The following is a 26,941-nucleotide window of genomic DNA, read 5'->3' as shown; positions in this document are numbered from 1 at the left end:
AACAGTAAGCAGGCGTTTTTGATTGGTGAGCGGGTGTCTTTTGCAGCGTTGATTGGTGGATGAAACAGCCTCCTCGTAAACCCCGCCTTCTGGGGTTTTCCAGTAGATTGGTTGACGAACTTTAGTAAAAACGCACCGACGTACCACCCGAACTGCAACCGGTGAAACTGCAAGGACGTCTAGCTATTTAACGATGTGCGCCATATATATCTTATCATGATAAAAGTTTACAGAAAAACACATACATAAATAGTTTTCTCCTTCGTATGCTTTATTTTTTATTTTTTGAGAATAAAAAAAAAACGGAAAATAAGAACGCTGATAAATTATATTTGACATCCATTAAATGAAAATAGCACAATATTAAACATTGCAAATATAAAACAGCACAATATTCAAAATAGTGATACTGAGTGCCATCAATACATTATGTACAATAAGCACCTCCACAGATTATTCTGTTTGGAGATGAGGCTGGCAGAGGTGACGTAAAAAGCACCCTGGTGTCTGGAGTCACTGTTAAACCTGTTTGGCTGGATAACTAAAGATAGGGCAGTTGGTGTGACAGTGAACTCCTTCATTCCCCTGCCCAGCAGGAAAGTAACAGGAAGACACAATACAAGGACAAGTGACCAGCATGAGTGTGGGCTGGTATTACTGCTTGCTGGTGTGTCTTATTTTGTGTTTGGTTGAGCTTGGTGCATGTAATTTCATAGCACCGATGCAATGGCTGAATGGCAATAAAGTGAGTCTTGAATCTTTTGTGCACGTCCGTCAGAAGGTCAACCTGCTCTCTCGATGACTCAGTTCCTCTACCTCCTCCGGACTCAGACTGTTTCCCATCAACCTGTTGCAGCACATACCATACACACCACACACATCACATGCACCAATGACATCTAATAACATTGTATTGGTACATTGGTATTCCAGCTTCTGATAGACAGAACTGCCTGGTCATGTATGTAGTCTTACCAGACGTCCTTAACACTGGAGTTCACTTCTAGAGCCTGTATAAGATGCTCCACTCCATCCCTGCTGATGCAGTTTTGGTTTAGCCTAAGAGAGAGAAAGGAAGAGGGGGGAATAGAGAGAGAGAGAGAGAGAGACAAAGAGAAAGAGGAAGCAGAAATACAGTTGGTGGTGAGATGCACAAAGATAATAGCGGAAGTAAACTGACAACAGAAGCATGTAAACATTTCTATTTTAAAATGGGGTCTTCAAAGTTCAACCAACCAGAGCTCTGTTAGTGTTGTGCTCCTCTTCACCAGCTCTGCCAATGCACAAGCTCCTGAATTACCCACTCCATTATCCACCAGGCTAAGAGCACCATACCACCAGAGCAAAACAGAGACGTTACAGTCACTTCAGCAAGTCCACATTTTCTTTAAGAATGCCTCCTTGCCAACAAATCAAATCACATTAAAAACAGAGATAATACAAGAGTGGCTGGCTGATATATAATGTATCTCCCATCTTGACCTGAACTGAAGTTCATCAATATGGATGAATTATCAAAAATAAAACTGTTAAGAGTGTTTATCAAACTCATCTCAGCCATGTGAACTTTCATTGGAAATGCTATGCCTTATAGAGCTTAAGAAGTATCTACGTTAAATGACACAAAATCCTTTACATTTGTTAAAGGCTAACAGAAAAAGATTGCTCATACCTTAACCATATCAGTGTAGTGCTGTCCTTTAGTGCATCTGCTAAAGTCTCTGTACCTTTATCTCCAATCTTATTACCCCATAGCCTGAAGGTAAACACAAAATCTGACTCAAACCACAAGGTTTACCGGAACTTTCATAATAACCAGATTGTTCCACTTTGGTTAGCTGTTTTTAATCTATTTACATTGTCCTTAACTCTAGATCTTATAATAATATGAACTAAACTCTTGAGGAAGTGCTTTTAAAAAGCACAGTGGTTTACTTTGTATCATTGGTACTATACATGTCTTTTTGAAAATATTATGTTACTGTATTTTATTTAATTTTTTTTAAATATACTCTCAATAATACAAACTTTTTTTTCAACGTATTTAACATTTTCTAAAAATTACCTGAGAGAAAATGTAGATGTTCAAATGTATTGTGAATCTCACCCCAGGAACTGCAGGGACTGGTTGTACCTCAGTCCTTCTGCCAGCGTCTCTGCTCCATGGGATGTAATGTTATTGTTTCCAAGCCTGTACAACAGTAGGTGATCACACTAGAGAAAAGCATGCTGGGTACTATTGCTATGATAAAAAGAGCCTTTCTAATGGAACATGTTAGCCTAGAGCAAACAATAAGAGCGCTTTTGTTTTTAGATTCAGAATATACTCAAAGTAGTTACATAGGTATGAGTAGTTAGGTATGAGTAGCTAAACAGGTATGAGTAGTTACATAGGCATGAATAGTTAGGTATGAGTAGTTACATACGTATGAGTAGTTAGACAGATATGAGTAGTTACATAGGTATGAGTAGTTAGACAGGTATGAGTAGTTACATAGGTATGAGTAGTTAGACAGGTATGAGTAGTTAGACAGGTCTGAGTAGTTACATAGGTATGAGTAGTTACGTAGTTTAGTTTTAGTTTAGGTTAGTTTAGTTAGTCACATCCCGAGAGTACCAGGGTACAGGTGAGTGAAAAGCTTACTACATTCCTCTGGGGCTTCAGTGTAAAGCACAGCAAACGCATAGCCGCTGAGTCTGAAACAAGCAAGCCGTTCACAGATGGGAGGAAAGACAAACACACCGAAAAATATGATCACAGATAAGTAGTTAGGTATGATTAGACAGGTGTGAGTAGTTACATAGGTATGAGTAGTTAGACATGAGTAGTTACATAGGTATGAGTAGTTAGGTATGAGCAGTTACATAGGTATGAGTAGTTGCATGGGTATGAGTAGTTACATAGGTATGAGTAGTTAGACAGGTGTGAGTAGTTACATAGGTATGAGTAGTTACATAGGTATGAGTAGTTAGACAGGTGTGAGTAGTTACATAGGTATGAGTAGTTAGACATGAGTAGTTACATAGGTATGAGTAGTTAGACAAGTGTGAGTAGTTACATAGGTATGAGTAGTTAGACATGAGTAGTTACATAGGTATGAGTAGTTAGGTATGAGCAGTTACATAGGTATGAGTAGTTGCATGGGTATGAGTAGTTACATAGGTATGAGTAGTTAGACAGGTGTGAGTAGTTAGACAGGTGTGAGTAGTTACATACGTATGAGTAATTAGACAGGTATGAGTAGTAACATGGGTATGAGTAGTTAGACAAGTGTGAGTAGTTACATAGGTATGAGTAGTTAGACATGAGTAGTTACATAGGTATGAGTAGTTAGACATGAGCAGTTACATAGGTATGAGTAGTTAGACATGAGCAGTTACATAGGTATGAGTAGTTGCATGGGTATGAGTAGTTACATAGGTATGAGTAGTTAGACAGGTGTGAGTAGTTATATAGGTACGAGTAGTTAGATATGAGTAGTTAAACAGGTATGAGTAGTTACATAGGTGTGAGTAGTTAGACAGGCATGAGGGAAATGACTGTAAATCAGCATTTGTATTGTATCAACAGATACAGACTTGGACCCCGCGGCCATGGTGGAATGGATTGGGGGAGGATTATAATGGATTATAAGGGTAAATCTGTTGCAAAACTTAAGAGCGTGAAGGACATGATTTGAGAACTTGTAACACAAAATCTGTACTTGTATTTTTTAATTTGAGAATTTTTAATTTGCACTTGTGTCTGTAACTGTAGCTCAGTTAGCTAGCTAGTTTGTTATCTTTGTTAACCAGCTGGTTAGTTTTCCTTTACATTTTCTTAGACAGGCCAGCTCTATTATAATGTGTCTTCCTGCTTTCACACTATCTCTTGCTCCTGCACTCCCTGGTTTTCAGCTTAGCTTCTCTGTCTCATCTCAGAACCTCGACGCTGTTCTTCAAATTTTAAACAAGAAATATGAAATTGATTAAGTGGTCTCTCAACGCTATTGGCACTATTGTTTCCACGAGGAGTCATGGAGCGGGAGAACCCACATGTCCGTATGGAACGTTCTCAGCTGGATGTGTGCTTGACTCATGGGGACGTGGCGTGGTTTGTGTCTCGTGTCTCTCTCCCTGGAAGACACTGAGGATGTGTATCTATTTGGAACTTTGATCACTGGGTCTCTGATTGGATTAAGCGTTGCCCTGGTGTATCGGGAAATTAGAAGAGTGGGGTCAGTCATTGAACGGCCACAGAAATTAACTGTGACTGTTAGTAAACGTATGGATTCGATGGAGGGGCCCACAGCTCGACATGCAAAGCTGGATCAGTTGGAGACCGCTGACTTCAGAAGAGTTTCTGGTGCTCAAACTGGACAGGCTCCTTGCTAAATTCTGCATTTTTGCTTATCTACATTCAGCGCTTTCCACCGCGAACTTTGACACAAAAACTGTGCCGGGCCTATGGCTCCCCCCTCCCGTGTCCAGATGAACACGACTCTCACTGCTTGATTGTTTGCATCAACTGAAGCTTATATGTGCTATGGGGATTTTGTTCGTGCTCACAGACTGTTGTCCTGTTGAGAGAATAATCTGTGATCATATTTTTTTGTCTCCTCCTAATGTTATCTCACTATCTTTTCACCCCCTATCTGTGTGATCGGCAGCGTGTTTCTGATGCTGCGGGGCTGCTCTGGGTTTGAGGTACTTTACGGCGTGGCCCCAGGGGAACGTTGAATTTCCTTCAGGATCAATAAAGTATATTCAATTAAATTCCATTCAAATATTAGCGTAGCTAGAAATCTACCTAGTTAAGATGTGAAGGAAATGTGAAGGAAAACTAACCAGCTGATTAACAAAAATAAAGGTCTAGCTAGCTAACTGAGCTAGTTACAATCACAACTTTTTGTTTACAAGTTCTCACATCAAAAATACAAGTTTAAAAAAATACAGATTTTGTTTTAAAAGTTCTCAAATCATGTTCTTTACGCTCTCTAGTTTTGCAAGAGATTTACCTTTGTAGGATATCTTTATTGACATCAGGCAGAGATCTTTCATGGCGTGGCTAGAGCTGGGTCTAGAGTGCAAAGCTATGTGGTGCGTCCTCAATCTAGATATGTGCACCCTCAGCTGATCTTTGGAGGTCTGGCAGTTAAACAGCATTAGGAAAAAGACTGTACATTATGTTGCATAGTGGGCCTTAGAGATGCATGAACCATCAAGTTTAATCTGCTATCAGCCATCAGGCTTAATCCTACACCTTCAGGCATATACATACAAGAATATGGTGGTCATGTCCAGCTCCTGACCTGCTCTACTATGATGATTAATAATATCACATAAATGCAATGTTTAATCTTTTCTTTTCTATTTTCCTCACCGTTTAGATGATAATGAAACAACCTTGTTGGTAAAGACATCACCAGGGAAAAGCCAGAGCTATCATGTATTGCTTCTCTGTCAAAATACTGTATATGTGGGCAGAACAATTTGTGTGACAATGTGTGTATGCATTTTATGCTTTTTGTGTTAGATTTCACAGCTAATTTTTAAAAGCTTTTTTGAAACGTTACGTTAGATTGGCTACTGTCTTTAGGTTTAAATGTCTGTCTTGCTCAAATATATTAAATAAATTATTATAGTTACACAAATACAGTACATAATACACAATATATGCATGTTGATTTGAGTAGGCATGAGACGTGAATTAAGTGTTATTTTGTGTGTCTGTATAACGCATACCCGCTTCTTTCTCATGCAAACAGTGATGGATACGGGCCTATGGAAGAATTCTGTTTCAGTGATTTTGCTCTGGACACCTTCAGAGGTACCAATAATAAAAATAACAACAGCACCCATACTACCCTAACGACTCAGGGTTTGATTGTCCCATTTCCATTATAGCTCAGAGGAACATACTTCAAGGGAGTACTGGCAAAGCAATTCCTGTCATTGCAATGTTGGCATGGTAGTTATTATGGATGTGTAATACAAGAGTAGGCTTCAATGCCAGGCTAACCCTTTTCATTTTTCCTTTATTAATATGTAATGCAAATGTACAAATAAAATGAATGAATGTTTTAATGTGGTAGGCATGGTACACTGAAAAAAATAAAGCATTGGCTCAATGTAATAAAATTTAATTAATCAATCACACGAATTTTTTTTCATTAACTCAATCCAAAAAACTAAATTCATGACTAAATGAATTTAGTTTTTTAGATTGAGTCAATGAAAAAAAAAAATTTGTGTGATTGATTAATTCAATTTTATTACATTGAGCCAATGCTTTATAAAATATGAACTCTACTACACAAAAACTCATATCATTCTAACATTATGTGTTCATATGCTTGCAGCATAGACTCTACAGCCTATATAGTGTACCTTAATGAGAGGAAGTTTTCCTTTGTCTTAAGCAGCGAGGCTAAATACTTTGTGCACTCATCCGTTAGATTGTTGTTGAAGAGTCTGTGGAAAACATAAAAAATATCAACCTAATGTAACATAAAATAGTACAAACAAAAACGGAAGCAAAGGTGATTGTGATACTCACGCCACTTTCTGGAAGTTTTCACACTGTACTCCCTTCTCAACAAGTTTGCGGATTCCCTCATCTGATATGCTATTGTTCCTCAGGCTATGACAATTATTACAAATGAAATCAATTTAAAATGAATCTGCATTTGTTCAATGTCTTAAAATAACAATTTCAACCATGTATGATTAATCATCACAATTCAGTGATGTGCCATAATTATGTCCTACTTTAAATTAATGATGAAACTCCACTTTGAAAATTTCAACATTTTAGTCTAGAAGAAACCTATTACATAATACTTATATTACTTATAAACTTACAACAAACCAATTATGTGTGTATTAATTACACAAGGAATGAATGACGATCGCTCTGTCCTGTAAACAATAAATGGCCTCTATTAGATGACCTGAGACAGATAGGACTTACTACAGGGAGTGGCAGATGTGTAGACAGGGCAGTAACTGCTCCACTCCAACGTCTCCCACAGAGTTGTAGTCCAGCTGCAGTCCGACTGGAGTGCGCAGGTGCTTGAGCACGTAGGCCAGCGCAGTGCACTCCACCGGGCCAATATTACAGTAGGTTAGCTTCAAGTGCTCCACCTCCAGCCTCACCACCGCCTCCTTCGCTATCTGACTCTCCTGCATCTCGTAGATGCACTTGATGAGCCAAACGAAGCTCGGCATGGCGTGCATGCTCTTCTTCTCACCTTCCACGGGGCGAGGGATGGACTTGAAGTGTCTCCGCATGCCCTTAGACAAACACTTCAGGACCTGCCTGGACCTCCACTCGAGCGTGGTGGCGGGACAGGACTGCGAGAGGAGGTTGCGATGGCGTTGGGACAGGAGGCCTGACACAAACTTAGCAGTGATCTGCAGGTTTGGGGTCTCTGCCGTACTGGAGTCAGACTCCGCCGACCGGTCTATGCACTGTACAAGACACATGCGAGTTCGTCCCGGAAGCGTCCTGTGCGGAGACCGGAAGAGCCGCGGGATGACGGAGCGATCGCCCTGCTCATTTAGAACAATATGGAGGGCGGCAAAGAAACACTGCAAGGTGATGTGTAGGAACTCATAATGTCTGCAGTCGGTGGAATCCGAGAGGTCCTTGCACTGTATGAGGAAGCCCAGTTTAATGTCCTGCTCTGTGATGCCGGAGTTCTGCAGTTGCGACTCTGGGAATACGTAACAGGACGTCTCCACACCCTCCAGCGCCAGCACACCTAGTCTCCTCACTGTCTGTAAATGCTCCTGCAGCCAAACCTTCCCCAGGGCTCGCTGTTCCTGAGGAACCCTCCTCTGAAAGAAGTGCTGCAGTACCATGAGGTAGACGTCTGTGATGGTCTGAGGGCTACCTTCTCCACATCCAAGCAGCTCCTTGTAACACTTAGACACTATCCAGCAGAACACAGGTATATGGCAGAGCCCTAGTAGGGCTGTGTTGGCCTGCAGCGACTCTACAACACTACTAGCTACAGCAGGGTCGTTATGGTGTTTCCTAACGAAGCAGGCAATTCCTTCTGGAGAGAAACCCTTCAAAAAGACTTCCTTGCGTAGGTACCGCTTCAGTGTCGGACTCACAGCATGTGGCCTGCTGGTCACCACCTTCCTAACCCCTTTCATTAACGTGCCTTGGAGAATGTTGAAAAGCAACATGGCCACGGGTGCTTGCTGAGTGGGGCAGCAAAGAAGCTCTTCGTCTGTGAAGCTCTTCCTAAACTCATCAAGCCCGTCAAACGTGAACAGGACTAGGTGAGGATGGTCCAGAATGAACTGGAAGAGCTCGTCTTGTCCGCGGTCCGGCCAACAACAGTGGAGGAACAGGAGCTCTTTCAGAGACAACATGCTCTTCTGTGCACTCAGCTTCCGGCAGCTGAAAGGGAACAGCAGGAGGATGTCGGTCAACAAGGCCTCTCGGGCCCACAGCAGGTGGAGCCTCTGCAGCAAGGTACTCTTGCCAGTCCCTGCCTCACCGGACACAAGCACCGTATCTGCTTCCTGGTTGAGAGTCCCAACCAGACCCACCACGTCCTCCAGCCCCAGAGCAGTGGTGACCCTATCTCCTTGAGGCAGCTCCAGCAGACCCTCGGTGTAGATGTCGTCCAGTGAGAATCTCCCTGTTCCACCATAAGTGCTGAGAAAGTGGGACTGTGCAGACACGGAGCTGCGAAGTTTCTTCTGGTAAAGCAGGCATTCTAGAGAAGCATAAGTCATAAGTTCATAAGGATCATTATAGAGAAGGATACATTTGTGGATCAATAACTAAAGATGCAAGAAAACCAATGCTCCAAAAAACCAACAAGAAGATGACTGGTATATGGACCCATTTATTTTCCGCACGTGAGATCAATAAAGTTCATCCTTATCCATATTTACTCCATAGCAAACTGAAATCGAAATCCAGTAAGTATGAATACATTTGAGAGAAAAACTGAGATCACACTGAAGAAAAAAACAAGCAAAAGTCACATACACACCAGCAGAGAGTTGCTTCTCCTCTGTAACTGGCTGTGACGTAATGTCTTCCTGGTGTAGGTACCGCAGTAAGATGTTAGCAGCACCTTCCCCTCTAAACACTGCTTTGTCTAAAAGCCTTCTGACCTACCAGACACAAGTGGCAAATGTGACTAATATTCTGTCAGAATGATCTGATTTGTTATTTTTATTATGCATAGAGGAGAAACAAATTCCTGGACTGAATCTGACTGAAAACAGCATTATATATTTTACAGTAAGTGTAAATACAGCATTTTTTGTCCTGATATCAGAGCACTGTATCCATAAAAGTTTAATAAAAAATATTTTCTAATAATCTTATGCAACAAAATTTCCCACCTATTACTCTACAAACGAATACAACTATTCTAGTGAGCCTATAAGAACTGCACTGTAATAATCCTACAAACGAAACAATTAAGCAGTCTATAACTGAAAATTGTTTGGTTTAGTCTAACCAAACAATTGTGGTTTAAACTATTCTTGACTAATTGTGATTACACCAAACGGGACAGCATAACACTGCTATTAAACAGACAGGTTTATATGGAAGGTTGTTCAACCTGAATAGGTGTAGCCATACCTTTTGTGAAGCTGTGTAAACAGGCAGCAGAACCTCATCACAGTCTTTTGAAGTAAAACAGCCAGCCTCCACCAGAGCACCTAATGCACTATCAATGTGGTCTCGTAACTTCCTCACCAGCACTGGTCTATCAGTCAGCAAGACCTGACAGGTAGTTGATTGATTCCTCTTAGCGTCCCTTCCTGATGGGCTGCCTTTGCCAAAGCACAGACCAGCTTTCTGTGCCTCGGGTAAAACCTGGTTAAATGCTGCTAGCAAGAGACTGCAGGCCTCGTCACCTTTGCTGAAGACTAAATCCAGAAGGTCTCTGGTGTTGGAGCAGAGGGGCTTTGTCAGCATCTGTACACTCTGGTATTCTTCCCAGACAAGGACCCCCCAGGACAGAAGCAGGTCGAGGACGCAGTCCAGGGGTTCGGAGGTGCCCCCACAGCACAGAGCCCTAAGGAGCTCCACTCTCTGTCTCAGCACCAGCTGCTGTGCACACATAACTCTTTTCCTGCTTTTCAACATGTATTTTCCTTTATTTGATAAGATGCCCACTGAGGATGGAAAAGTTAAAAGGTTTTTTTCCAAATGTAAAATAATTCAAATATCCCAATTATTACTAAGAATCCTTAGTATCATTCTTCTTCAGGCATTCAGCATCTAGCGAGTTATATTAGATCGAGTCCATCCATACGTCCAGTCTCAAAAAGCAAATGTGGCAGTAAAGGCAAAATTGTAAGCATTTGTCAGTAAGCACCATCCAATACCAACTGCTCGTACCTACTTTGAGTTTCAGTTCAGTAGGCTACGTGACAGTCAAAGCAATAAGGCGTTGCCTTTTAGGAGGGGAAAATGTGGTTACGTTTGAACAATGTGGGTATTGGTCCAGTAAAATACTAAAAGACGTCATAACTTTAGTATCGTGAAAATGAGTGATAACATTTACATTTTACATTTACGGCATTTAGCAGACGCTCTTATCCAGGGCGACTAAAGATGTATGCTCCGAATACTGCTGTTTACTCACAAAACAAAAATGAAGTGAGACGTGTCTTCCCTCCTTATTCGAGCGCCTGAGTTTATTGTTATTCCTCGACACAGACACGATAAACGATCTCCTCAGTACGGATGTGGGTCAAACAGCTCAGATACTTCAGCTACAGACAGAAATGAATCGAAAGTAAAACCGGAACGGATATTTCATATGTAATGGTCAGACTAGCAAAACAGCGCCAAGAACAGTATTTGCGTTGTTTTCTTTGATATCTTATGTTGTTTCAAAATGTCGAAAAATACTTCATATTGTCTGTGCAATGGAATGGACACAAGTGTATTAGTGATGTGCGGATAGAAGTACCATCTCAAGTGTCTAAACGGGGACTGCGATGTACATACTAGGCTACTTACAAATTAAACTGGGATAGACTAAAACGTCCCTGTGTGTGGATATGCCCGCATCCCGCTCCCAGTTCACCATGCTCCCAGTTCGAACGTAAAATGCTACCGGAGGGGTTTAAAATGGACACAGCGAGAAAAAAAAAACAGATTTAAAGTGTGCAGAAACAGTCTGAATCGTGGTTTGAACTAACCTAGTTTTTTTTGCCGGGACCGAATGTTAAAAAGAAGAAAAACCGGGACAGCCCGGGAAAACCGGGACAGGCACGTGAAAACCGGGAGAGTCCCGGGAAAACCGGGACAGGTGGCAACACTACTATACTCCCAGTTCACCATGCTCCCAGTTCACTATACTCCCAGTTCATCATCCCATGCTCCCAGGTCACTATACTCCCAGTTCACCATGCTCCCAGTTCACCATGCTCCCAGTTCACCATGCTCCCAGTTCACCATGCTCCCAGTTCATCATCCCATGCTCCCAGTTCATCCGTTCTTGATGGTCCACTCTGTCCGCACCACGGACGTAGTTTTGGGGGGGGACGGGGGGGACATGTCCCCCCCACTTTTTCAAAAGCCGGTTTTGGTCCCCCCCAGTTTTTACAGTTAAAACCAAATATTTAAGTAGCGACGAAGTCATGTCCCCCCCACTTTTTAACGGTTAAAAAAACAATATCCAAATAGCGACAAATCTAGCACTAGGATCATGCAGCTCCGAGCTCCCCCCCCCCCCCCCCCGCTCAACAATTTTTGTTCACAGCGCTCAACAATTTTCATTCAACCCCCCCCCCCCCCCCCGCTCAACAGTTCGCCACCCCAGGTTGTGTCCCCCCCACTTATGAAATCAAAACTACGTCCATGGTCCGCACCATCCTCGCCATTTGCACACAGAAACATTCCCACCAGTTTTCAAAACATTCATTGCACTTTGAGGAACTGAAATCATTTTGTTGCCAAATCTCACAGTGGCAAATTCATTTTCGAGTGTCCATGAAATGTGGCCTGTGATGGCCAAAGTCCAAATTACATTGATCCGGTGATGAATCTGAATAAGGCCTTTAAAAACCGAAACTTCGTAGTGTTCTTCTTTTCAAACAATTGCAAAAGATTTTAACTGGCGTTTTTTGTCCATTCTTTTGTAATGTGAACTTTTTGTCTGTGGTAGGTTTCATATGCATGAAGAAACTGGGTTCTGACTAAGACATGACTATCCGCTGTGAACTTGTGTGTAGGTGATACATGAAATTACGGACATTAGTCATGGTACTTGACGCATGAATGACATGATCACGTTGATTTCCAAACAAAACTGAAAAAGACTATTGCTCCAATGTTATGGTTCAAGAAAAAAAAAACATATGCATTTTGAAATTCATTTTTGAAGTCCTTAGCGCGTATATGCTCCCAGTACTGGAATTGAACACACGGTGGAGCTATGTTATTTTACAACGTGGAAAACGTTCTACCGGCACCTCCACCTGGGTTCTGATAGACCTACCAGTCATATTCAAGTCTTATAATGATGATGTGTTGATTTGATCACTGCATAAAACTGCGTGCTCTTAGACTTATAGTCTGTTTGGTCAAATTACTTGGCAAACTAAGACAAATGTGTTTTTTAAAACACATTCACACATTCTTGTAATATCAGTTAAAGTTTGAATGGGTGTGGAAATTCAGGACAGACTCCTTCATTCCCACACACATTCCAGTAATATCAGTTAAAGTTTGAATGGGTGTGTGAATTCAGGACACACTCCTTCATTCTTGTCTCTCTCCTTTCTCTGTCCCTCTGTGTGTGAGCTCACTGTACACACTGTACACTGTATATGGCTTCAGACTATTATGTTCCAAATTTAGTTTCAAACACTTTTATCCACAACATGTGAAAAGCGTTCCAGCCATCTCCTAGACGTTTGTCTCTTCTGTGTAACAAAGCTTTTTTGGCATGTGTGTGAATGCATGCATGTGTTTCACTGTTGATTTGAGACTGCTTCTCCTCTCTTCGCCAGAACTCAACTAATGATTTTCACAGACCTCCCAAGCAGAGCTGGGTATATTAGCAGTGACCTGAGCTCAGAATATAACCAGAGGAAGAAATTTCTCCCACAATGCACCGCAAGGCAACTTGGTTTAACCACCATCCCAGGTTCCTCCTGGGAGGAATTAGGCCTGTGTGTCTAATTGGCCACTGCATACACTACACATGCACACTGGTTTGCTGTCTTCTCCCCTTCATGTGTGCTGTAATTCAGCCTTTAAGAAGTGCACGCTCAAGCAGTGTCATTCTGCAGCCTGTCAGTGATGAGTTAGTAAGCGTTCCACAATGTTTCATTTGACAGCTGTTAAGAATTCCACACGGCCCCATTCATGTGAAATCTGTCCGGCGTTCAACGTTCAACGTTGGTGGTCCATGCCTGTCGCTTTCTGTGCGCACAGGGTGAGTATAAGACCAACAGGGGTTTGACCTTTGACTGAGGGGAGAGGGGAGAGGGGGTCACTCTGGCCCTCCAAGCACTCCAAAAAGACTTTTCTTTCTTACAGTCAATTAAGATTGACACCTCATTTCACTTTTCAAATTTACCACTGGAAAGTGGGATGAGAAGTAGATACTGTCACATGGGCCTTGTATATCCATGGTGGACTGTACAGACTGCTGAGAACAATGACTGAAAGGTTATTTTATGTATCGGCCCCGTCATGCTCCCCTCTGCTGAATTCACACTCATGCATCTCCACAGCTGTAGATGACTGTGTATTATCTCAATTCAGGGTCAGTTATAAGAATGTGGATTAAAATTAATCTTGGATTAACGTGCACCATCAATTTAGAATCACTACTGAAAATCCCTTTTGGTATTAGACGGTGATTAAGTGAAGTCTTCAAAACCATCCCGCAGATACACAGACAACACTGGACACAGAGTAGTCTAAAATAATATAGCACAACAATTGCGCAAGCGTGGGATCAAACGGGAGCAAGTGTGTCATCCTTTTACTGTTTGATCAGCCTTCAGTCGCACTACATTCAAAGCATATCGGCAGCGATGGCTCTCTGACATTGCGGGACATTGCAAGTTTCCTCCACAAAAAGCTCCTTCGAGATGGCGGAGGGGAGATGAAAGGCGGCGAGGAGTTGACACTCTCTGCGTCTGATGTTAGTCACCACTGGCGCAGCGAGGTGGACAATGGCTTCAAAAGGACGAGGGACGGAAGCTGATAAGCGATGTCCTAATTGACTGGAGTCACCACAAAATTGGCAACCAATTAGTGGCGTGCCCTGGAAGAGCCGTGAGAGCATTAAACGCACGAGCAGATCAAATATCTCTTCAAGAGAAAAGGGTCCAGAAAAGAGGGTCCTGTGTGTACAAACGCCCGCGCGTGTATCGAGTTTTAATTGACAAGAAGATTAAAGCGCAGTTCTAAGAAGGTTTTCTTTTCAGTGTAAAGTGAGAGAGAGAGAGAGGGAGAGAGGGAGGGAGAGGGAGAGAGGAGTAATCTGGGGTGCAGGGTGCGGTGTTCAAGGTTAGCTCAGCCTCCCGCTGCGTGTGCCGCAGCTCGAGATGGGTCCTACTTGTTGGACATTCATTATCAAACCCTGTTTGCTCCTTTCATCTCCTGCTCAGCACCGCCTGCCACGCAAAATACAGAGGCACCTTGCAGCTTGACATCCTTCCATTCACGCTGTACCTTAAACAGCACGCTGCCACATCAAAGCCGCCATGCGCCCCTTTGATGTTGCAAAAAGAAAGAGCCCCAATGATCTGCTAAAAACCAGAGGAACTTTTTGGAACCTCTACACATTCTCTCTCTCTCTTTCTCTCTCTCTCTCATTTTCTGCCTATACTTGCCCCTTGTTGGTATGCTCAGGTTTATTTTGGGGGTGACTTTGTCCCACAGAGTGAGAGCCCAGGGGTGAACAGATCTTTGTTTGTTTGGTTTTATTGTTAGTACTACATATTTATTTATTTGTTTTCTGGTAAATGCAATTCTCATTTTGGAAGCAGGGGTTCTTATACTGTATATTGTATGTGTAATATTTGTTATTATGTATTTTTTTTATTTGCTCTAACATCTTTAGGCAGTGCTTAGAATCTTAGTATACAAGAATGACAGTTCTTACACTCTCTCACGCGCTCACTCTCTGAGATTTTCTCAAGTCTTTCTTTGAACTTTCAGAAGTAGCCTAGCCTTTTTGAACAGAGGATATACGAAGAGATCATGCAAAGGTCAGTCAAAAGCATTTGTCATGATGCAAAGATTTTTAATGATAGAGTGATGTATGACAGTGCAAAATATATCCTAAAAGAATGATTTTTATATATCCAATATATCAAAAAAATTACAACACCCCCCCACTCACATCTGGGACAAATCTAATGTTGGTTTGTGAATTTGGTTCTAGTAAATTCCATCTCTGTCTCTCTCTGTCTATAAATGCCCTGGTTGATGAATGTGTTTTGATGCTCTTCATGAAATGAGCAGAAATCATTCAGTGGTCAGCAGGCACCTCCAGGAACTCGGGCTGGGGGAGACGCTCTGCTCAGCTGGTGTTTCTGCTGTCGCTAAGCTGAAACATCAAAGCCCTACTTTGTGGAGGGGAGGGGTGTGTGCAGGAGAATGTGTGCGGAGCATGTGTCTGTCGCATGCCCACCCGCCCAAACACACTGAATCTTCTATAACAGATGTTAGGGCAGCAGTTAAGGCAGCAGTTAAGGTGGTACCGCTGCATATCTGCCACCTTAAATGAAGCAGTAAAGCAATATCCATGTCTGTAGGAACTGTAGGTTTGACATGAAAGCTCACCAATCAGAACTTTTGGTTTCACATAAACATCCATCAGTTGTGAATGCATTTGATTGCTGATCATTTAGAATTAGAGAACACTAAAAAATCTCTGCAATAAAGTCCTGTGAGTTGGCTGTATTTGCCCTGGAGCACTGATTCTCTCTCTCTCTCTCTCTCTCTCTCTCTCTCTCTCTCTCTCATTCCTTCATTATCAAGTATCTCCACTTTCATTCTAGAACTAAGAAGGAGAAGAGAGCTCTGACACAAAAACTTAAACTGTTTTGCGGGAGGAAGAAAATAGCCAACACAGAGGTTTCCTGCGTGTACTCGAAAAAAGTTTGAAATGCTTTAAAAACATTCCACATATAAATATCATTGTGTAAAGCTGCCCTGAAGCATATTATCCTTATATGAAACTACAAATTATGTAACTATTCAAATGAGATGAAACCAAGATTAAAATGCAATCAAACATTTGCTTACAGACAGAGAGCTTCATGTCTTATACAAGCAAGCAGTGATTTAACCAATTCATATATCAGGTGGGATCAGTGCACTCTTAGTATTCCTACCAGTACACTCACCCCTATTTATCAGCATTTTGAAGCCAACTGCCAATGATGCCGACTCACTGAAGGCTTGAAACAGCCCTCTGAACAATCAGTAAATGGGTTTAAATGTGAAAATCCTGCTAAGCTCTTTACAGTATTTGCACTCAGGGCTTTTCAGCACAATTCTGAAAGCAGCTGTCAAGCATGGGGCTCATGGAGGCATGGGTGGGGGCACTGGGGGTGGGGTAATTGAGGAGGGGGTAGGGCGTGGGGGGGCACTGGGGTGGGGTAATTGAGGAGGGGGCAGGGCGTGGGGGGGCACACGGGACACCTGCCGAGCTTATTAAACATGACTGAAGGTTGGAGACTCTTTGAACAGTGATTATTTATGTCTCTGAGGTTCCAGATAAAATACCTTAGTAGGATCCAGGTGACAAGTATATCCTCCATGTCCTCAGAGTTACTACCAGTGGAACAGGATAAGATCTCACTCACGCACACTTACTTCACAGCAGACGTTTGTGTGCAACATGGAATGTGTAATCCCGTCACTTTTTATGAGTATGATGCAGGAAAACCCAGAATACTCCAAAACAAATTTAAGAGAGAGAGAGAGAGAGAGAGGGAGAGAGAGAGAGAGGGAGAGAGAGAGAGAGAGAGAGAGAGAGAGAGAGAGAGAGAGAGAGCATGGTGAACCACTCCATCAGTTCCTTTGCTAATTCAACGAACTTGACAGTTATCACAGTGTTTTATTTTTACCCTTCCTCTTGCACATAAAAGACTGCCGCTCCAATTAACTTTAATTCCTGTCTTTCTCCCTATTTTCTTTTCATGCTCTCCAGCCCACAGAAAGAGGCACATTATGATGATTTGCATTATCCCACGAATCTGCTTTGAAGTTACCAGATACTGTAAGAAAGAGGCCTCTTATCCAGACTAAAATAATGTTCAAAGCTCCTAAACACGGTGGAACAGATGTACATTATCACTGGATTTGCTTTTTTCCCCCCGATGTTTTCTCTGCTCCAGTATGAGTAATGGAAGCCGAGCGCGTGTCCCGCTCCATCCCCAGATTGGAGCATCTCTGCGCTATGGAGGCTAGCGCCCCACTGGGCCAATCCGCACTTCAAAGCACCACGTCTCAACACACGTGACAGCATCTCTCCTCGTCTCTGGCGGACGAGACGTCCGGATCGTTGGCCCCGCGTTTGGCTGATCCCACCCAACAGAGATGCGCGTCTGGGCTGCTGCACACACAGTACACAAACCCAACAGTGCTCCCCAAACTCGCGTCAGTAATCCTGCACCTTGGTGGAAGGATTAGGCTGCAGCCACGTTTCACCAAACGTGCTTTACCTTCGGTAGGGCCGAGGTAAAGAGTGATGGAGCGGTAAAGGAAGACGTTTCGGGAGGGTCATCAGTTCTCGGTCCTCGTCGTCCCGCCATAATACGCACACTTCGGGAATCTTACAGAAAAGTTTCACGGATCTTTCAACAGTTCAGTGTGTGCCACCGATATGAACTAATTAAATTTTAGTGCAGCGTAAACAGCATGATTTAGGCTCCCATAAGCAGATGCACCAACCTACAGATGGACCTCTCAGCATTTGTGGCAGCGCGCGAGGCTTCTCCAAACACCTCCTGTTTAAACGGACGTGGTTTAAATGGAAATATGTCCCGCGTTTATTGTAAAGGGATGTTATGAACGAGTGAACTGTCATTAAATGTAATCATAAATTCTTAAGAGTGCCTAACTATAGCCTATCTTTAGTAACGGTCTCATTACCCAAGCACACTAGTTTTGTTGCTAGCTAGTTCGTGTTACATTAGCTAAATTGCTGTGTAACGTCAAGCTTATTATGAATTGGATTTAACTTGTTAACATAGTTGTTACATAGTTTTTTCTCGATTACTGTGTGTGTGTTCTCAAAATAAAATTATCAATGGCCTAACATTTAATTCTGCAATACTTTGGTATACAGAGGAGCTCATGTTTGACTCTACAACTGCACGACACCCTTGTCCTATGGCTGCAAAACAAGCCCGCACCATCACCCCTGCATCACCACCCCTGCACCATCACCCCGGCACCATCACCCCGGCACCATCACCCCTGCATCACCACCCCTGCATCACCACCCCTGCACCATCACCCCGGCACCATCACCCCTGCACCATCACCCCTGCACCACCACCCCTGCACCATCACCCCGGCACCATCACCCCGGCACCATAACCCCTGCACAGAGCCGGAGTGGCTAATCGGGAGATTCGGGAGGATTCCCGATGGGCCGGCTCATGTCAATCTCTAGTTTGGGCCGATTGGGATGGAAAAATAATTTTGGGCCGGATTTGCGCATGAAACTCCCGGGCTGAAAAAGTGTCCCACTCCGGCCATGCCCCTGCACCACCACTGTGCTTCACAGCTGGCTTCAGCTGTTTGTGCTATGCTGTGTTTGGTTTTTGCCAAATGTGGTGTTGTGAATTATGGCCAAATATTTCCACTTTGGTCTCGTCGGTCCAAAGGACATTGTTCCAAGGAGTCTTGTGGTTTGTTCAGATGTAACTTGGCAGACCTAAACCATGCTACCATGTTTTTAGAAGGTTTTTTCCTTGGCAACCCTTCCAACTAAGCCATGCTTGTTTAGTTTCTTTCTAATTGTCCTGTCATGCACTTGAACATTTAACATGCTGAGGCCTGTAGATTCTGGGATGTAGTGTCTTGGGGTGAGTTTGCAGGGATGTCCACTCCTGGGAAGATTGGCAACTGTCCTGAATGTTTTCCACTTTTTAATGGTCTTATTATCCCTCCCAGATTGATGGGTGACAGCAATTGCCTCTATACAATCATTGCTGATGTATTTCCTAATTGGCATTGTTAACACACCTGACACTCCAAACCAGCACACGGACAAAATGTTTGCTGTTAAAACATGGTCAAACTTGATAATCAGTCAATCAATCAATCAATCAATCAATCAATCAATCAATCAAGGGCATTTAATTAGCAGCACCTGGATGCTACTCAACCCTGCTAACCCAGCAGAAATGGTTGTCTTTATTTGCCTTGTGCTTTTGTTCATTTGAGGCTGTATTTATCTAATTTTAAGGCATGTTAATGACCAGATTCTTATGCACTATACATAAAGCTGTATAATTCATAGAGTGCATACTTTGTTTTTCAGACCGTACATGAGTTCAAACCATATTGGGTCAGTCATTTTGAAATTTTATATATATACATACATATATATATATATATATATATATATATATATATATATATATATATATATATATATTCAGTTTCTTCGAGGACTCCCACTGAAATGCAGAGCAGCAAATAAAAAAATTGCTTTAAAATAAAATGTTATTAAATTATAAAGTCAAATGTGTGTTTTTGTCACAGATGTTTCTGAAACTGAAGCTACAAGCAGTATGTGTCTGTTAGACACAGAAGAGGAGGAGGTGGGTGTATAATAAGCAGGCATGTTGGGAACAAAGTGAATGTTTGCAGAGTGATATGCGGATGGAGGAGTTTACCTCAGAACCCTGGAGAGGACCTGGGATGGCTGTGTGTGTGTGTGTGTGTGTGTGTTAGCCAAGGCTCTGTGGTTGTCTGAAAGATAAGCGTGTGTTTGTGTGTGTACATATCAAAGTGAGGACACGCAGAGAAAGTCTGGGCAGCTGTGCTGCTGGGACAGATTTGGGAAAATGTCTGAGAGACGTTGAGTCGTCCCACAACACACACAAACACACACACCCACAAGAAATCAAATGCAGACATGTACATAAAAACACATGGAAAAGTGTCAGTTGGAGTACAGGGATGAAACGGCTGACATGGCAGTCATTATGTGAGTACCTGTGTTAAAAAAGACCCACCATGGATGGATAAGCATGCACATAAACACACACACATATAAAAGCACGCATACACACACACACACACACACATAGACAAGCATGCACATGCATACTCACACACAAGCATACATATGAACACACACAAGCATGCACACACTCAGAAACGCACACCCACATACACAAGCATGCAGACACACACACTCACACACATAATTAGACACAGTTAATCTCCCATTTATAAACACTCGGAGTTGAATCAGCTGATGTGGAAGTTGTTTAATGAAAATGTTGTTCTCTTGGCACAGACCTGCTATCAAATAAATAAATGAATCAATCCATCTAAATCAAATAAGTATACAAATGAGAACGTGTTAATAAAGAGAAGTGAACTGTTCTACAATGTGGATGTGGTGTGGACACCTAGTTCTGGGTTTTATTCATATACTAACAAGCACCTTGATATCACTGAGTGTGCAAGCAAAGTCAGTTTGTTACTTTAACTCACACTCAGTGCACTGAAAGAATCAGACAGATATACATACACTATGCAGGAAAAAAAAATAGAACTGATCGGTCTTTCAATGAATATAAATAGCGCAAATTCCATCTGGTAGATACAGGGATTACCTTCTCAGTCCATCCATATTTACATAGGTGGTAAATGACTCTCAGTTCTCATTATCATAGCATGATAACTGAAAACAGAATACCTGTGAAATACTGAAACAGCTCAAAGTATACACAGTGCTCAGTGCAGGATTGTGGAGAGTGTTTTCTGAAATACAGTATATGGTAGCAGAATTGTGTTGTAATAATAACAATAATAATAATATATTGCTTCCCAAAGGTCTGGAGGAATCCCCTCGGTATCAAAGGGGTCTTTCAGCAAGAGAAAACACTAAAAAAGCTCCTTCACTAGGACACACACACACACACACGCACACACACACACACACACAAACACATACACACCGCAGTGGCGCATGGTATCATTAATCCTGCTCATGTTTGTAAAGAGGGGTCAGAGCTATACTATGCAGGAATGAGAAAAAGAGAAATGGAGAAAGAAGAAATGTCTAACAAAAACAATCAGTGAGACATTAGTCCTAATGAGACCACCCTGAAGGGAAGTGTGTGTGTGTGTGTGTGTGTGTGTGTGTGTGTGTGTGTGTGTGTGTGTGTGTGTGTGTTACTGAGCTCCTATTTTGTAAATCTTATACCAAAGAGAATATGTGAGTGTCTTATTAGTAAATGACCTGGCTGATCCCTGGTGGCTCTTGATGGTGACCACACTGTGTTGTTAAGGGTCAAGACAGGTCAGGAGAGAAACGGTCACATCATACTGCAGCTCTCATGAGACATGATCATCTGCTCCCACACACACCTGGAGGGTCAGTGTCACACACACACACACACACACACACACACACACACACACACACACACACACACACACACGCACGCACACTCGCACACACACACTCGCACACACACACTCGCACACACACACACACACACACACACACACACGCGCACACACACACACACACACACACACACACACACACACACACACACACACACACAAGCTCCTGTGACACCAGGCTTTAGGTCTTGGTGAGTTATGGCTGCAGTGGAGACTGCTAGCCTGCATTACTGTCATCCTGCACCTTCAGAATGAGACAGCTGCAGATGCACATGTACACACACACACACACACACACACACACACACACACACACACACACACACACACACATCTTACCACATTAACACCTGCACCTGCAGTTTAGGTTAGTTGCTTGGAAGGAAAACTTCAGAGCCTTGTGATCCAAAGCTTCCATATATATCATCATATATACTACATTTAACTGCTAGAAATCTTTCATACTTAGTGGTCTTTACAAAACAAAATAACACTTAATGCTTAAATCTGGGGCTAACAAAGAAGTCTTTACAGAATTAATAAAATATCACATTAATAAAGCTTGCAATATCAACAAGACAGTATATTTCTGTTAAACACAACATACATGTCTGTGAAGAATATGTATGCAGAGTAAAATGACATAACGTGGAATATTAGAAAATAAAGAAATAAACAAAAACTAGCATCTACATGATAAACTTTGACTGACAATGATAGTAATACTAGAGGTAGCAGCGGATTATGTTTATTTGCGTTGTTCTCTCTGTCTTCCATCCTCCTGGGTGGGGCTCCTGGGGGCCTCGGGGTGTTGGGCCCCTGGTCGGCGTGTATGTGGGGGGAGGGGTCTGCTCACAGGGGATCAGCGTCTCGACCGGAGCCGCAGCACAAGTGCTGTTCAAGTGGTTATCAAGTGGCAATAACACAGGAGCGGTGCCAGAACAGACACCTTAGGCAATCAGGACACACACACACACACACACACACACACACACACACACACACACACACACACACACACACACACACACACACACACACATTCACACACACATGCATGCAGATGCTCACACAAGTAGGAGATCATCTAAATCTCTCCCTTTCCTTCATAGTTCAGAGTTCTTCATTTAACAGTCATGACCCCTCGAGGAAACTGAGCTTCACATAGTGTATGTCATACAGAAAGAAAGACAGGACAAACAGGGGAGAGGAGAGAGGGGGGAGGAGAGAGGGGAGAGGAGAGGAGAGGAGGGGAGAGGAGAGAGGGGAGAGGAGGGGAGAGGAGAGAGGGGAGAGGAGAGAGGGGGGAGGAGAGAGGAGGGGAGAGGAGAGAGGAGAGAGGGGAGAGGAGGGGAGAGGAGAGAGGAGAGAGGGGAGAGGAGGGGAGAGGAGGGGAGAGGAGAGAGGAGAGAGGGGAGAGGGGAGAGGAGGGGAGAGGATAGAGGGGGGAGGGGAGAGGAGGGGAGAGGAGGGGAGAGGAGAGAGGGGGAGGGGAGAGGAGGGGAGAGGAGGGGAGAGGAGAGAGGGGAGAGGAGGGGAGAGGAGAGAGGGGGGAGGGGAGAGGAGGGGAGAGGAGAGAGGGGAGAGGAGGGGAGAGGAGAGAGGGGGGAGGGGAGAGGAGGGGAGAGGAGGGGAGAGGAGAGAGGGGAGAGGAGGGGAGAGGAGAGAGGGGGGAGGAGGGGAGAGGAGAGAGGGGAGAGGAGAGAGGGGAGAGGAGGGGAGAGGGAGAGAGGGGGGAGGGGAGAGGAGGGGAGAGGAGAGAGGGGAGAGGAGGAGGAGAGGAGAGAGGGGAGGGGAGAGGAGGGGAGAGGAGGGGAGAGGAGAGAGGGGAGAGGAGGGGAGAGGAGAGAGGGGGGAGGAGGGGAGAGGAGAGAGGGGAGAGGAGAGAGGGGAGAGGAGGGGAGAGGAGAGAGGGGGGAGGAGAAAGGCAGAAAGGATGCCCATGATAGAGCCCTTTTCTTCCACAACCTCTCGCTGCCATTGGAAGGACGGACACATATTCACACACATGTGCAGTCACACACGTACACACACACACACGTACACACACACACACACACACACCCACACACACACACACACACACACACACACACACACACACACACAAACACACACACAAACAAACACACACACACACACATATATATATGTATGTATGCACACAGGCACACATGCATAAACACACACACATACACACACACAGACACACAAGCATGCAAGCACACACACAAGCATGCACACACCCACGCACATGGCGTCGGCCACGATAATACTGGGCCCACTGTCTCTGTCAGTCTTGGCTCAGCTGTAATTTCATCTGCCTGCAGGGGGCGTGGATCCCTCCCTCCGCCCCCTGCCAAGGTGCCGGGTTCCAGTCCGGTTCCAGCCGTGGGTCAACGCTCTCCCTCATGACTGGTAAAAGTGGTGGTAGTGATAATGGTGCTCGTGGTGGTGGTGGTGTTCGTGCCGCTGCACCACCTGTGGGAGGCCTCCGTCGTACAGCACCACACCGGGCATCTCCCTCACCTGCTCCTTTTCCACCACGGGCCCGGCACTCAGCGAAGGCCCGAGGGCCCTCGCCGCGGGCCCCTCCTTGGGCCGCTGCTTGTGTCGGCGGTAGGGTGCGGGGCCCTGGTGCGGGCCGGCATGCAGGGGCGGGGCTGGAATGGGCGGGGCCCCTCGCTTCATTACCCTCCCACAGGAACCCTGCGCCGGGGACGTGCGGTGGCCCTTGGGCGAGCGGAACCCGTGCGTGTGGCGGGCAGAGTCTTGGGCTCGTGAGCGGGGACACGGCCCGTCCTGTGGTGCTTCTATGGTGATGGTGTGTGAGCGTCGGTGTTGGCCAGGGTGGGCGTGGCCATTCTCAGGCTCATGAGAGCGGGAGCGCATCTGGTTGGACGGGCGTTGGGAGGCGTGGTCTGGTTTGGGCGGTTCTGTGACGGGCACAGCTGAAAAAGGAACATCAGTACTATATTACTTACATTAAACAATGTCTTACTGTGGATTCATTCTATTAGATTTATTATACATCACCACTTTTACTCATAATTCAAGATTAGAGGGATTGTAGTATGTTAAAAGCACATTGGTTTATTATGGGTCTGGTCCAGAAAACTCATGGAGTCTGAATGAACAGACACCCAATTCGTAGGAAGTAGGACTTTGATTTTAAAAAGTGGTACAGTAAACAGAAACCGGCTTGCTGGTCCACTTTTATACACTTGAGCGCAGCCCTGCGGAGTGTGTGTCCCAGGTGTGTGCCAGGCGAGTGCGTGTGGACGCGTGCGTCTCACCTGTCCCGAAGCGCGAGGTATAGTTCTCGATCCCGGCCAGGTCCAGGTAGTGGTTGCGTCGTTCCAGGTTTTCATCCACGCAGTGCCTCGTGCAGCCCTGCTGCGGGTGGTGGTCACCGTGGTGACGCCTGCAGGGATATCACGGTTGGTAGGGCTGTCATGGGTGACCTGCACGGCCGCCACTCCCGCCTCGCAGCCGGCTACTCTTACGCTCCGCCCCCACACTCTCACACTCCGCCCACACTCTTATGCCCCGCCCCCACTCTCCCACGCTATGCCCCAAACACGTTTATACTCTCTCTCTCCATTACTCCTCCATGTTAATGCTTATCATATGTCCCCTCTGAAATTTGACGGGATGTTCTTCAACTTAAAGTGAGACCCCTGTGAGCTGTGAGCTGAACGGCTGTTTGAGTCGGCTACCTCAGAAGGGCCCTGGACTTCTTCTCTGAGCTCCTGGGTTCCTCCGAGCACCTTTCCCCCTTGAGCCTGGGGTGTGGTGTGTCTGACAGATCCAGAGAGAAACAGACAGACAAAGAGAGAAACAGAGAGAGAGACACAATTATCAAAGGAAACTGTGCTGAGCTCCACAGATACATGCACACACAAACATACGCACACACACTCACACACACACATAGTCCCACCAAAGAAAGAAACAAAGCTTTGTTGCCTGCCATACTTTGAAGATTTTTAAAAGAAGAAAAAAAAAACAATGCTTCATTTATTCTATTTTCAACTGAGGGAGCTCAAATGAAGCCAAACACACACACACACACACACACACACACACACACACACACACACACACACACACACACACACACACACACACACACACACACACACACACACACACACACACACACACACGCAAGCAGAAGTAAGTTCATTAATGTGGAAGGATCTGATGCAGTTTGAAGACAGCCTCTGTTTTCAAAGACACTTTCAAATGCATAAAGCATATAAATAGCTCAAATGACAGGTTATAAACACACACACACACACACACACACACACACACACACAAACACACACACACACTTCTCATCCACCCCTTCCACACTCTCTTTCCCCCTGTTTACCACATCACATATTCCAAAAACTACATACAGCCACCCTCGAGTTTTCACCATGAAATAACAAGAAGCAAGGTGTGTGTGTGTATGTGTGTGTGTGTGTGTGTGTGTGTGTGTGTGTGTGTGTGTGTGTGTGAGCAAAAGATGTCTCAGAAGCAAAGCCTATGTGAGCGAGAGACGTCTCAGAAGCTGCTCACGATGTCCAAAGCTATTTATCTCTGAAGGCTGTACGCTGTTCTCAGATCACCTGCTTTCTCACACATTTCTCCGTTGTGCCCTTTCACTAGAGCTCCAGTGCTCATCGATCGCTTCTTCTGTTAGATACTCACAGGCTGCTTCATTGTAAACGTTTGATTTTAGAGGTATTAGATGTGCAGCACCTTAAAGCTACAGTTAAAGTCCACAGGTTCTTCATTAACGCTCAGGGTCTGATCCTGTGGCCCACTCCCATGCACCCAGATCATATCAGTCCAGTGACAGTTCGACACTGGTCCTGTGCTTAGAAACAGGGGCATAGAAGGTGCCTGATCAGTCCAGCGTACATAATCTGTTAGTTCAAGCTTATCAGATGCATCTAATGAGAACAGTGCACTGAATGATGTGACCAGTTAGGTGTGTAAGAGTGCAGGTGAAAGGCAGGTGTCTGATAGAGAAAAAACACTCTGTGTGTTGTCCCAGTTTGTTCACTGGAAGCTGGGGTCAGAGTGCACACTCAACCACTACATGATAAGTGCCCACAGGCATGTAGGTTTCAAATCCACAACCACCCACCAAGGATTCAAACCCACAACCTTCCGATGGATAGCTCTCTCTCTCTCTCTCTCTCTCTCTCTCTCTCTCTCTCTCTCTCTCTCTCTCTCTCTCTCTCTCTCTCTCTCTCTCTCTCTCTCTCTCTCTCTCTCTCTCTCTATGTCTCTCTACCTGCGCTGGTGTGAGTGTAGCTCCTCCAGCGATGG

General features: G+C 44.4%; 2 protein-coding genes across 7 annotated transcripts in view; both read right to left on the bottom strand.

The window, feature by feature from the left end:
* Window positions 1-302: 302 nt before the first annotated feature.
* On the bottom strand, window positions 303-10,737 carry nod2 (nucleotide-binding oligomerization domain containing 2). 6 transcript variants are annotated; one of them, XM_076999745.1, is made up of 10 exons: window positions 9,602-10,737; window positions 9,000-9,123; window positions 6,953-8,717; window positions 6,539-6,622; window positions 6,370-6,453; window positions 2,108-2,191; window positions 1,673-1,756; window positions 1,237-1,320; window positions 976-1,059; window positions 303-847 (listed from the first exon to the last, which is right to left on the bottom strand). In XM_076999745.1, exons 1-10 carry the CDS (start codon window positions 10,109-10,111, stop codon window positions 775-777), a joined length of 2,976 nt encoding a protein of 991 aa, XP_076855860.1. In that variant the 5' UTR covers window positions 10,112-10,737; the 3' UTR covers window positions 303-774. The 6 variants fall into 6 exon arrangements, 1 of the variants encoding a protein (XP_076855860.1); XR_013129980.1 differs by lacking the exons at window positions 303-847; window positions 976-1,059 and having other exon boundaries at window positions 1,274-1,320; window positions 2,066-2,191; XR_013129985.1 differs by lacking the exons at window positions 303-847; window positions 976-1,059; window positions 1,237-1,320 and adding an exon at window positions 5,725-5,761 and having other exon boundaries at window positions 2,066-2,191.
* A 12,660-nt stretch (window positions 10,738-23,397) lies between these two features.
* nkd1 (NKD inhibitor of WNT signaling pathway 1) overlaps window positions 23,398-26,941 on the bottom strand; it is a 31,159-nt gene continuing 27,615 nt past the window's right edge. Inside the window, exons 6-9 of the mRNA XM_076999734.1 lie at window positions 26,907-26,941; window positions 25,330-25,411; window positions 24,907-25,034; window positions 23,398-24,561 (exon numbers count right to left, since the gene is read on the bottom strand). The exon at window positions 26,907-26,941 is cut by the window's right edge and continues 113 nt beyond it. Of these exons, the coding sequence (XP_076855849.1) occupies window positions 24,020-24,561; window positions 24,907-25,034; window positions 25,330-25,411; window positions 26,907-26,941 (787 nt within the window). The 3' untranslated portion in view covers window positions 23,398-24,019. The remainder of the gene's footprint in view (window positions 24,562-24,906; window positions 25,035-25,329; window positions 25,412-26,906) is intronic.

Source organism: Brachyhypopomus gauderio, chromosome 1 (assembly GCF_052324685.1).
Source record: "Brachyhypopomus gauderio isolate BG-103 chromosome 1, BGAUD_0.2, whole genome shotgun sequence".
Taxonomy (NCBI): Eukaryota; Metazoa; Chordata; class Actinopteri; order Gymnotiformes; family Hypopomidae; genus Brachyhypopomus; species Brachyhypopomus gauderio.
Note: the sequence above shows the minus strand (reverse complement) of the source record. Positions and strands in the feature narration are given on the sequence as shown.

Bases quoted from the DNA above. Each gene is read 5' to 3' on its own strand.
- nod2 (XM_076999745.1), bottom strand. From the start codon at position 10,111: ATGTTGAAAAGCAGGAAAAGAGTTATGTGTGCACAGCAGCTGGTGCTG. The intron at 1,321-1,672 runs GTATGAGCAATC...TGGTGCTCTTAG, and splicing joins ACTACACTGATATGGTTAAG to CCTGGTGGATAATGGAGTGG. The intron at 848-975 runs GTAAGACTACAT...GTGCTGCAACAG, and splicing joins TCCAGTGTTAAGGACGTCTG to GTTGATGGGAAACAGTCTGA.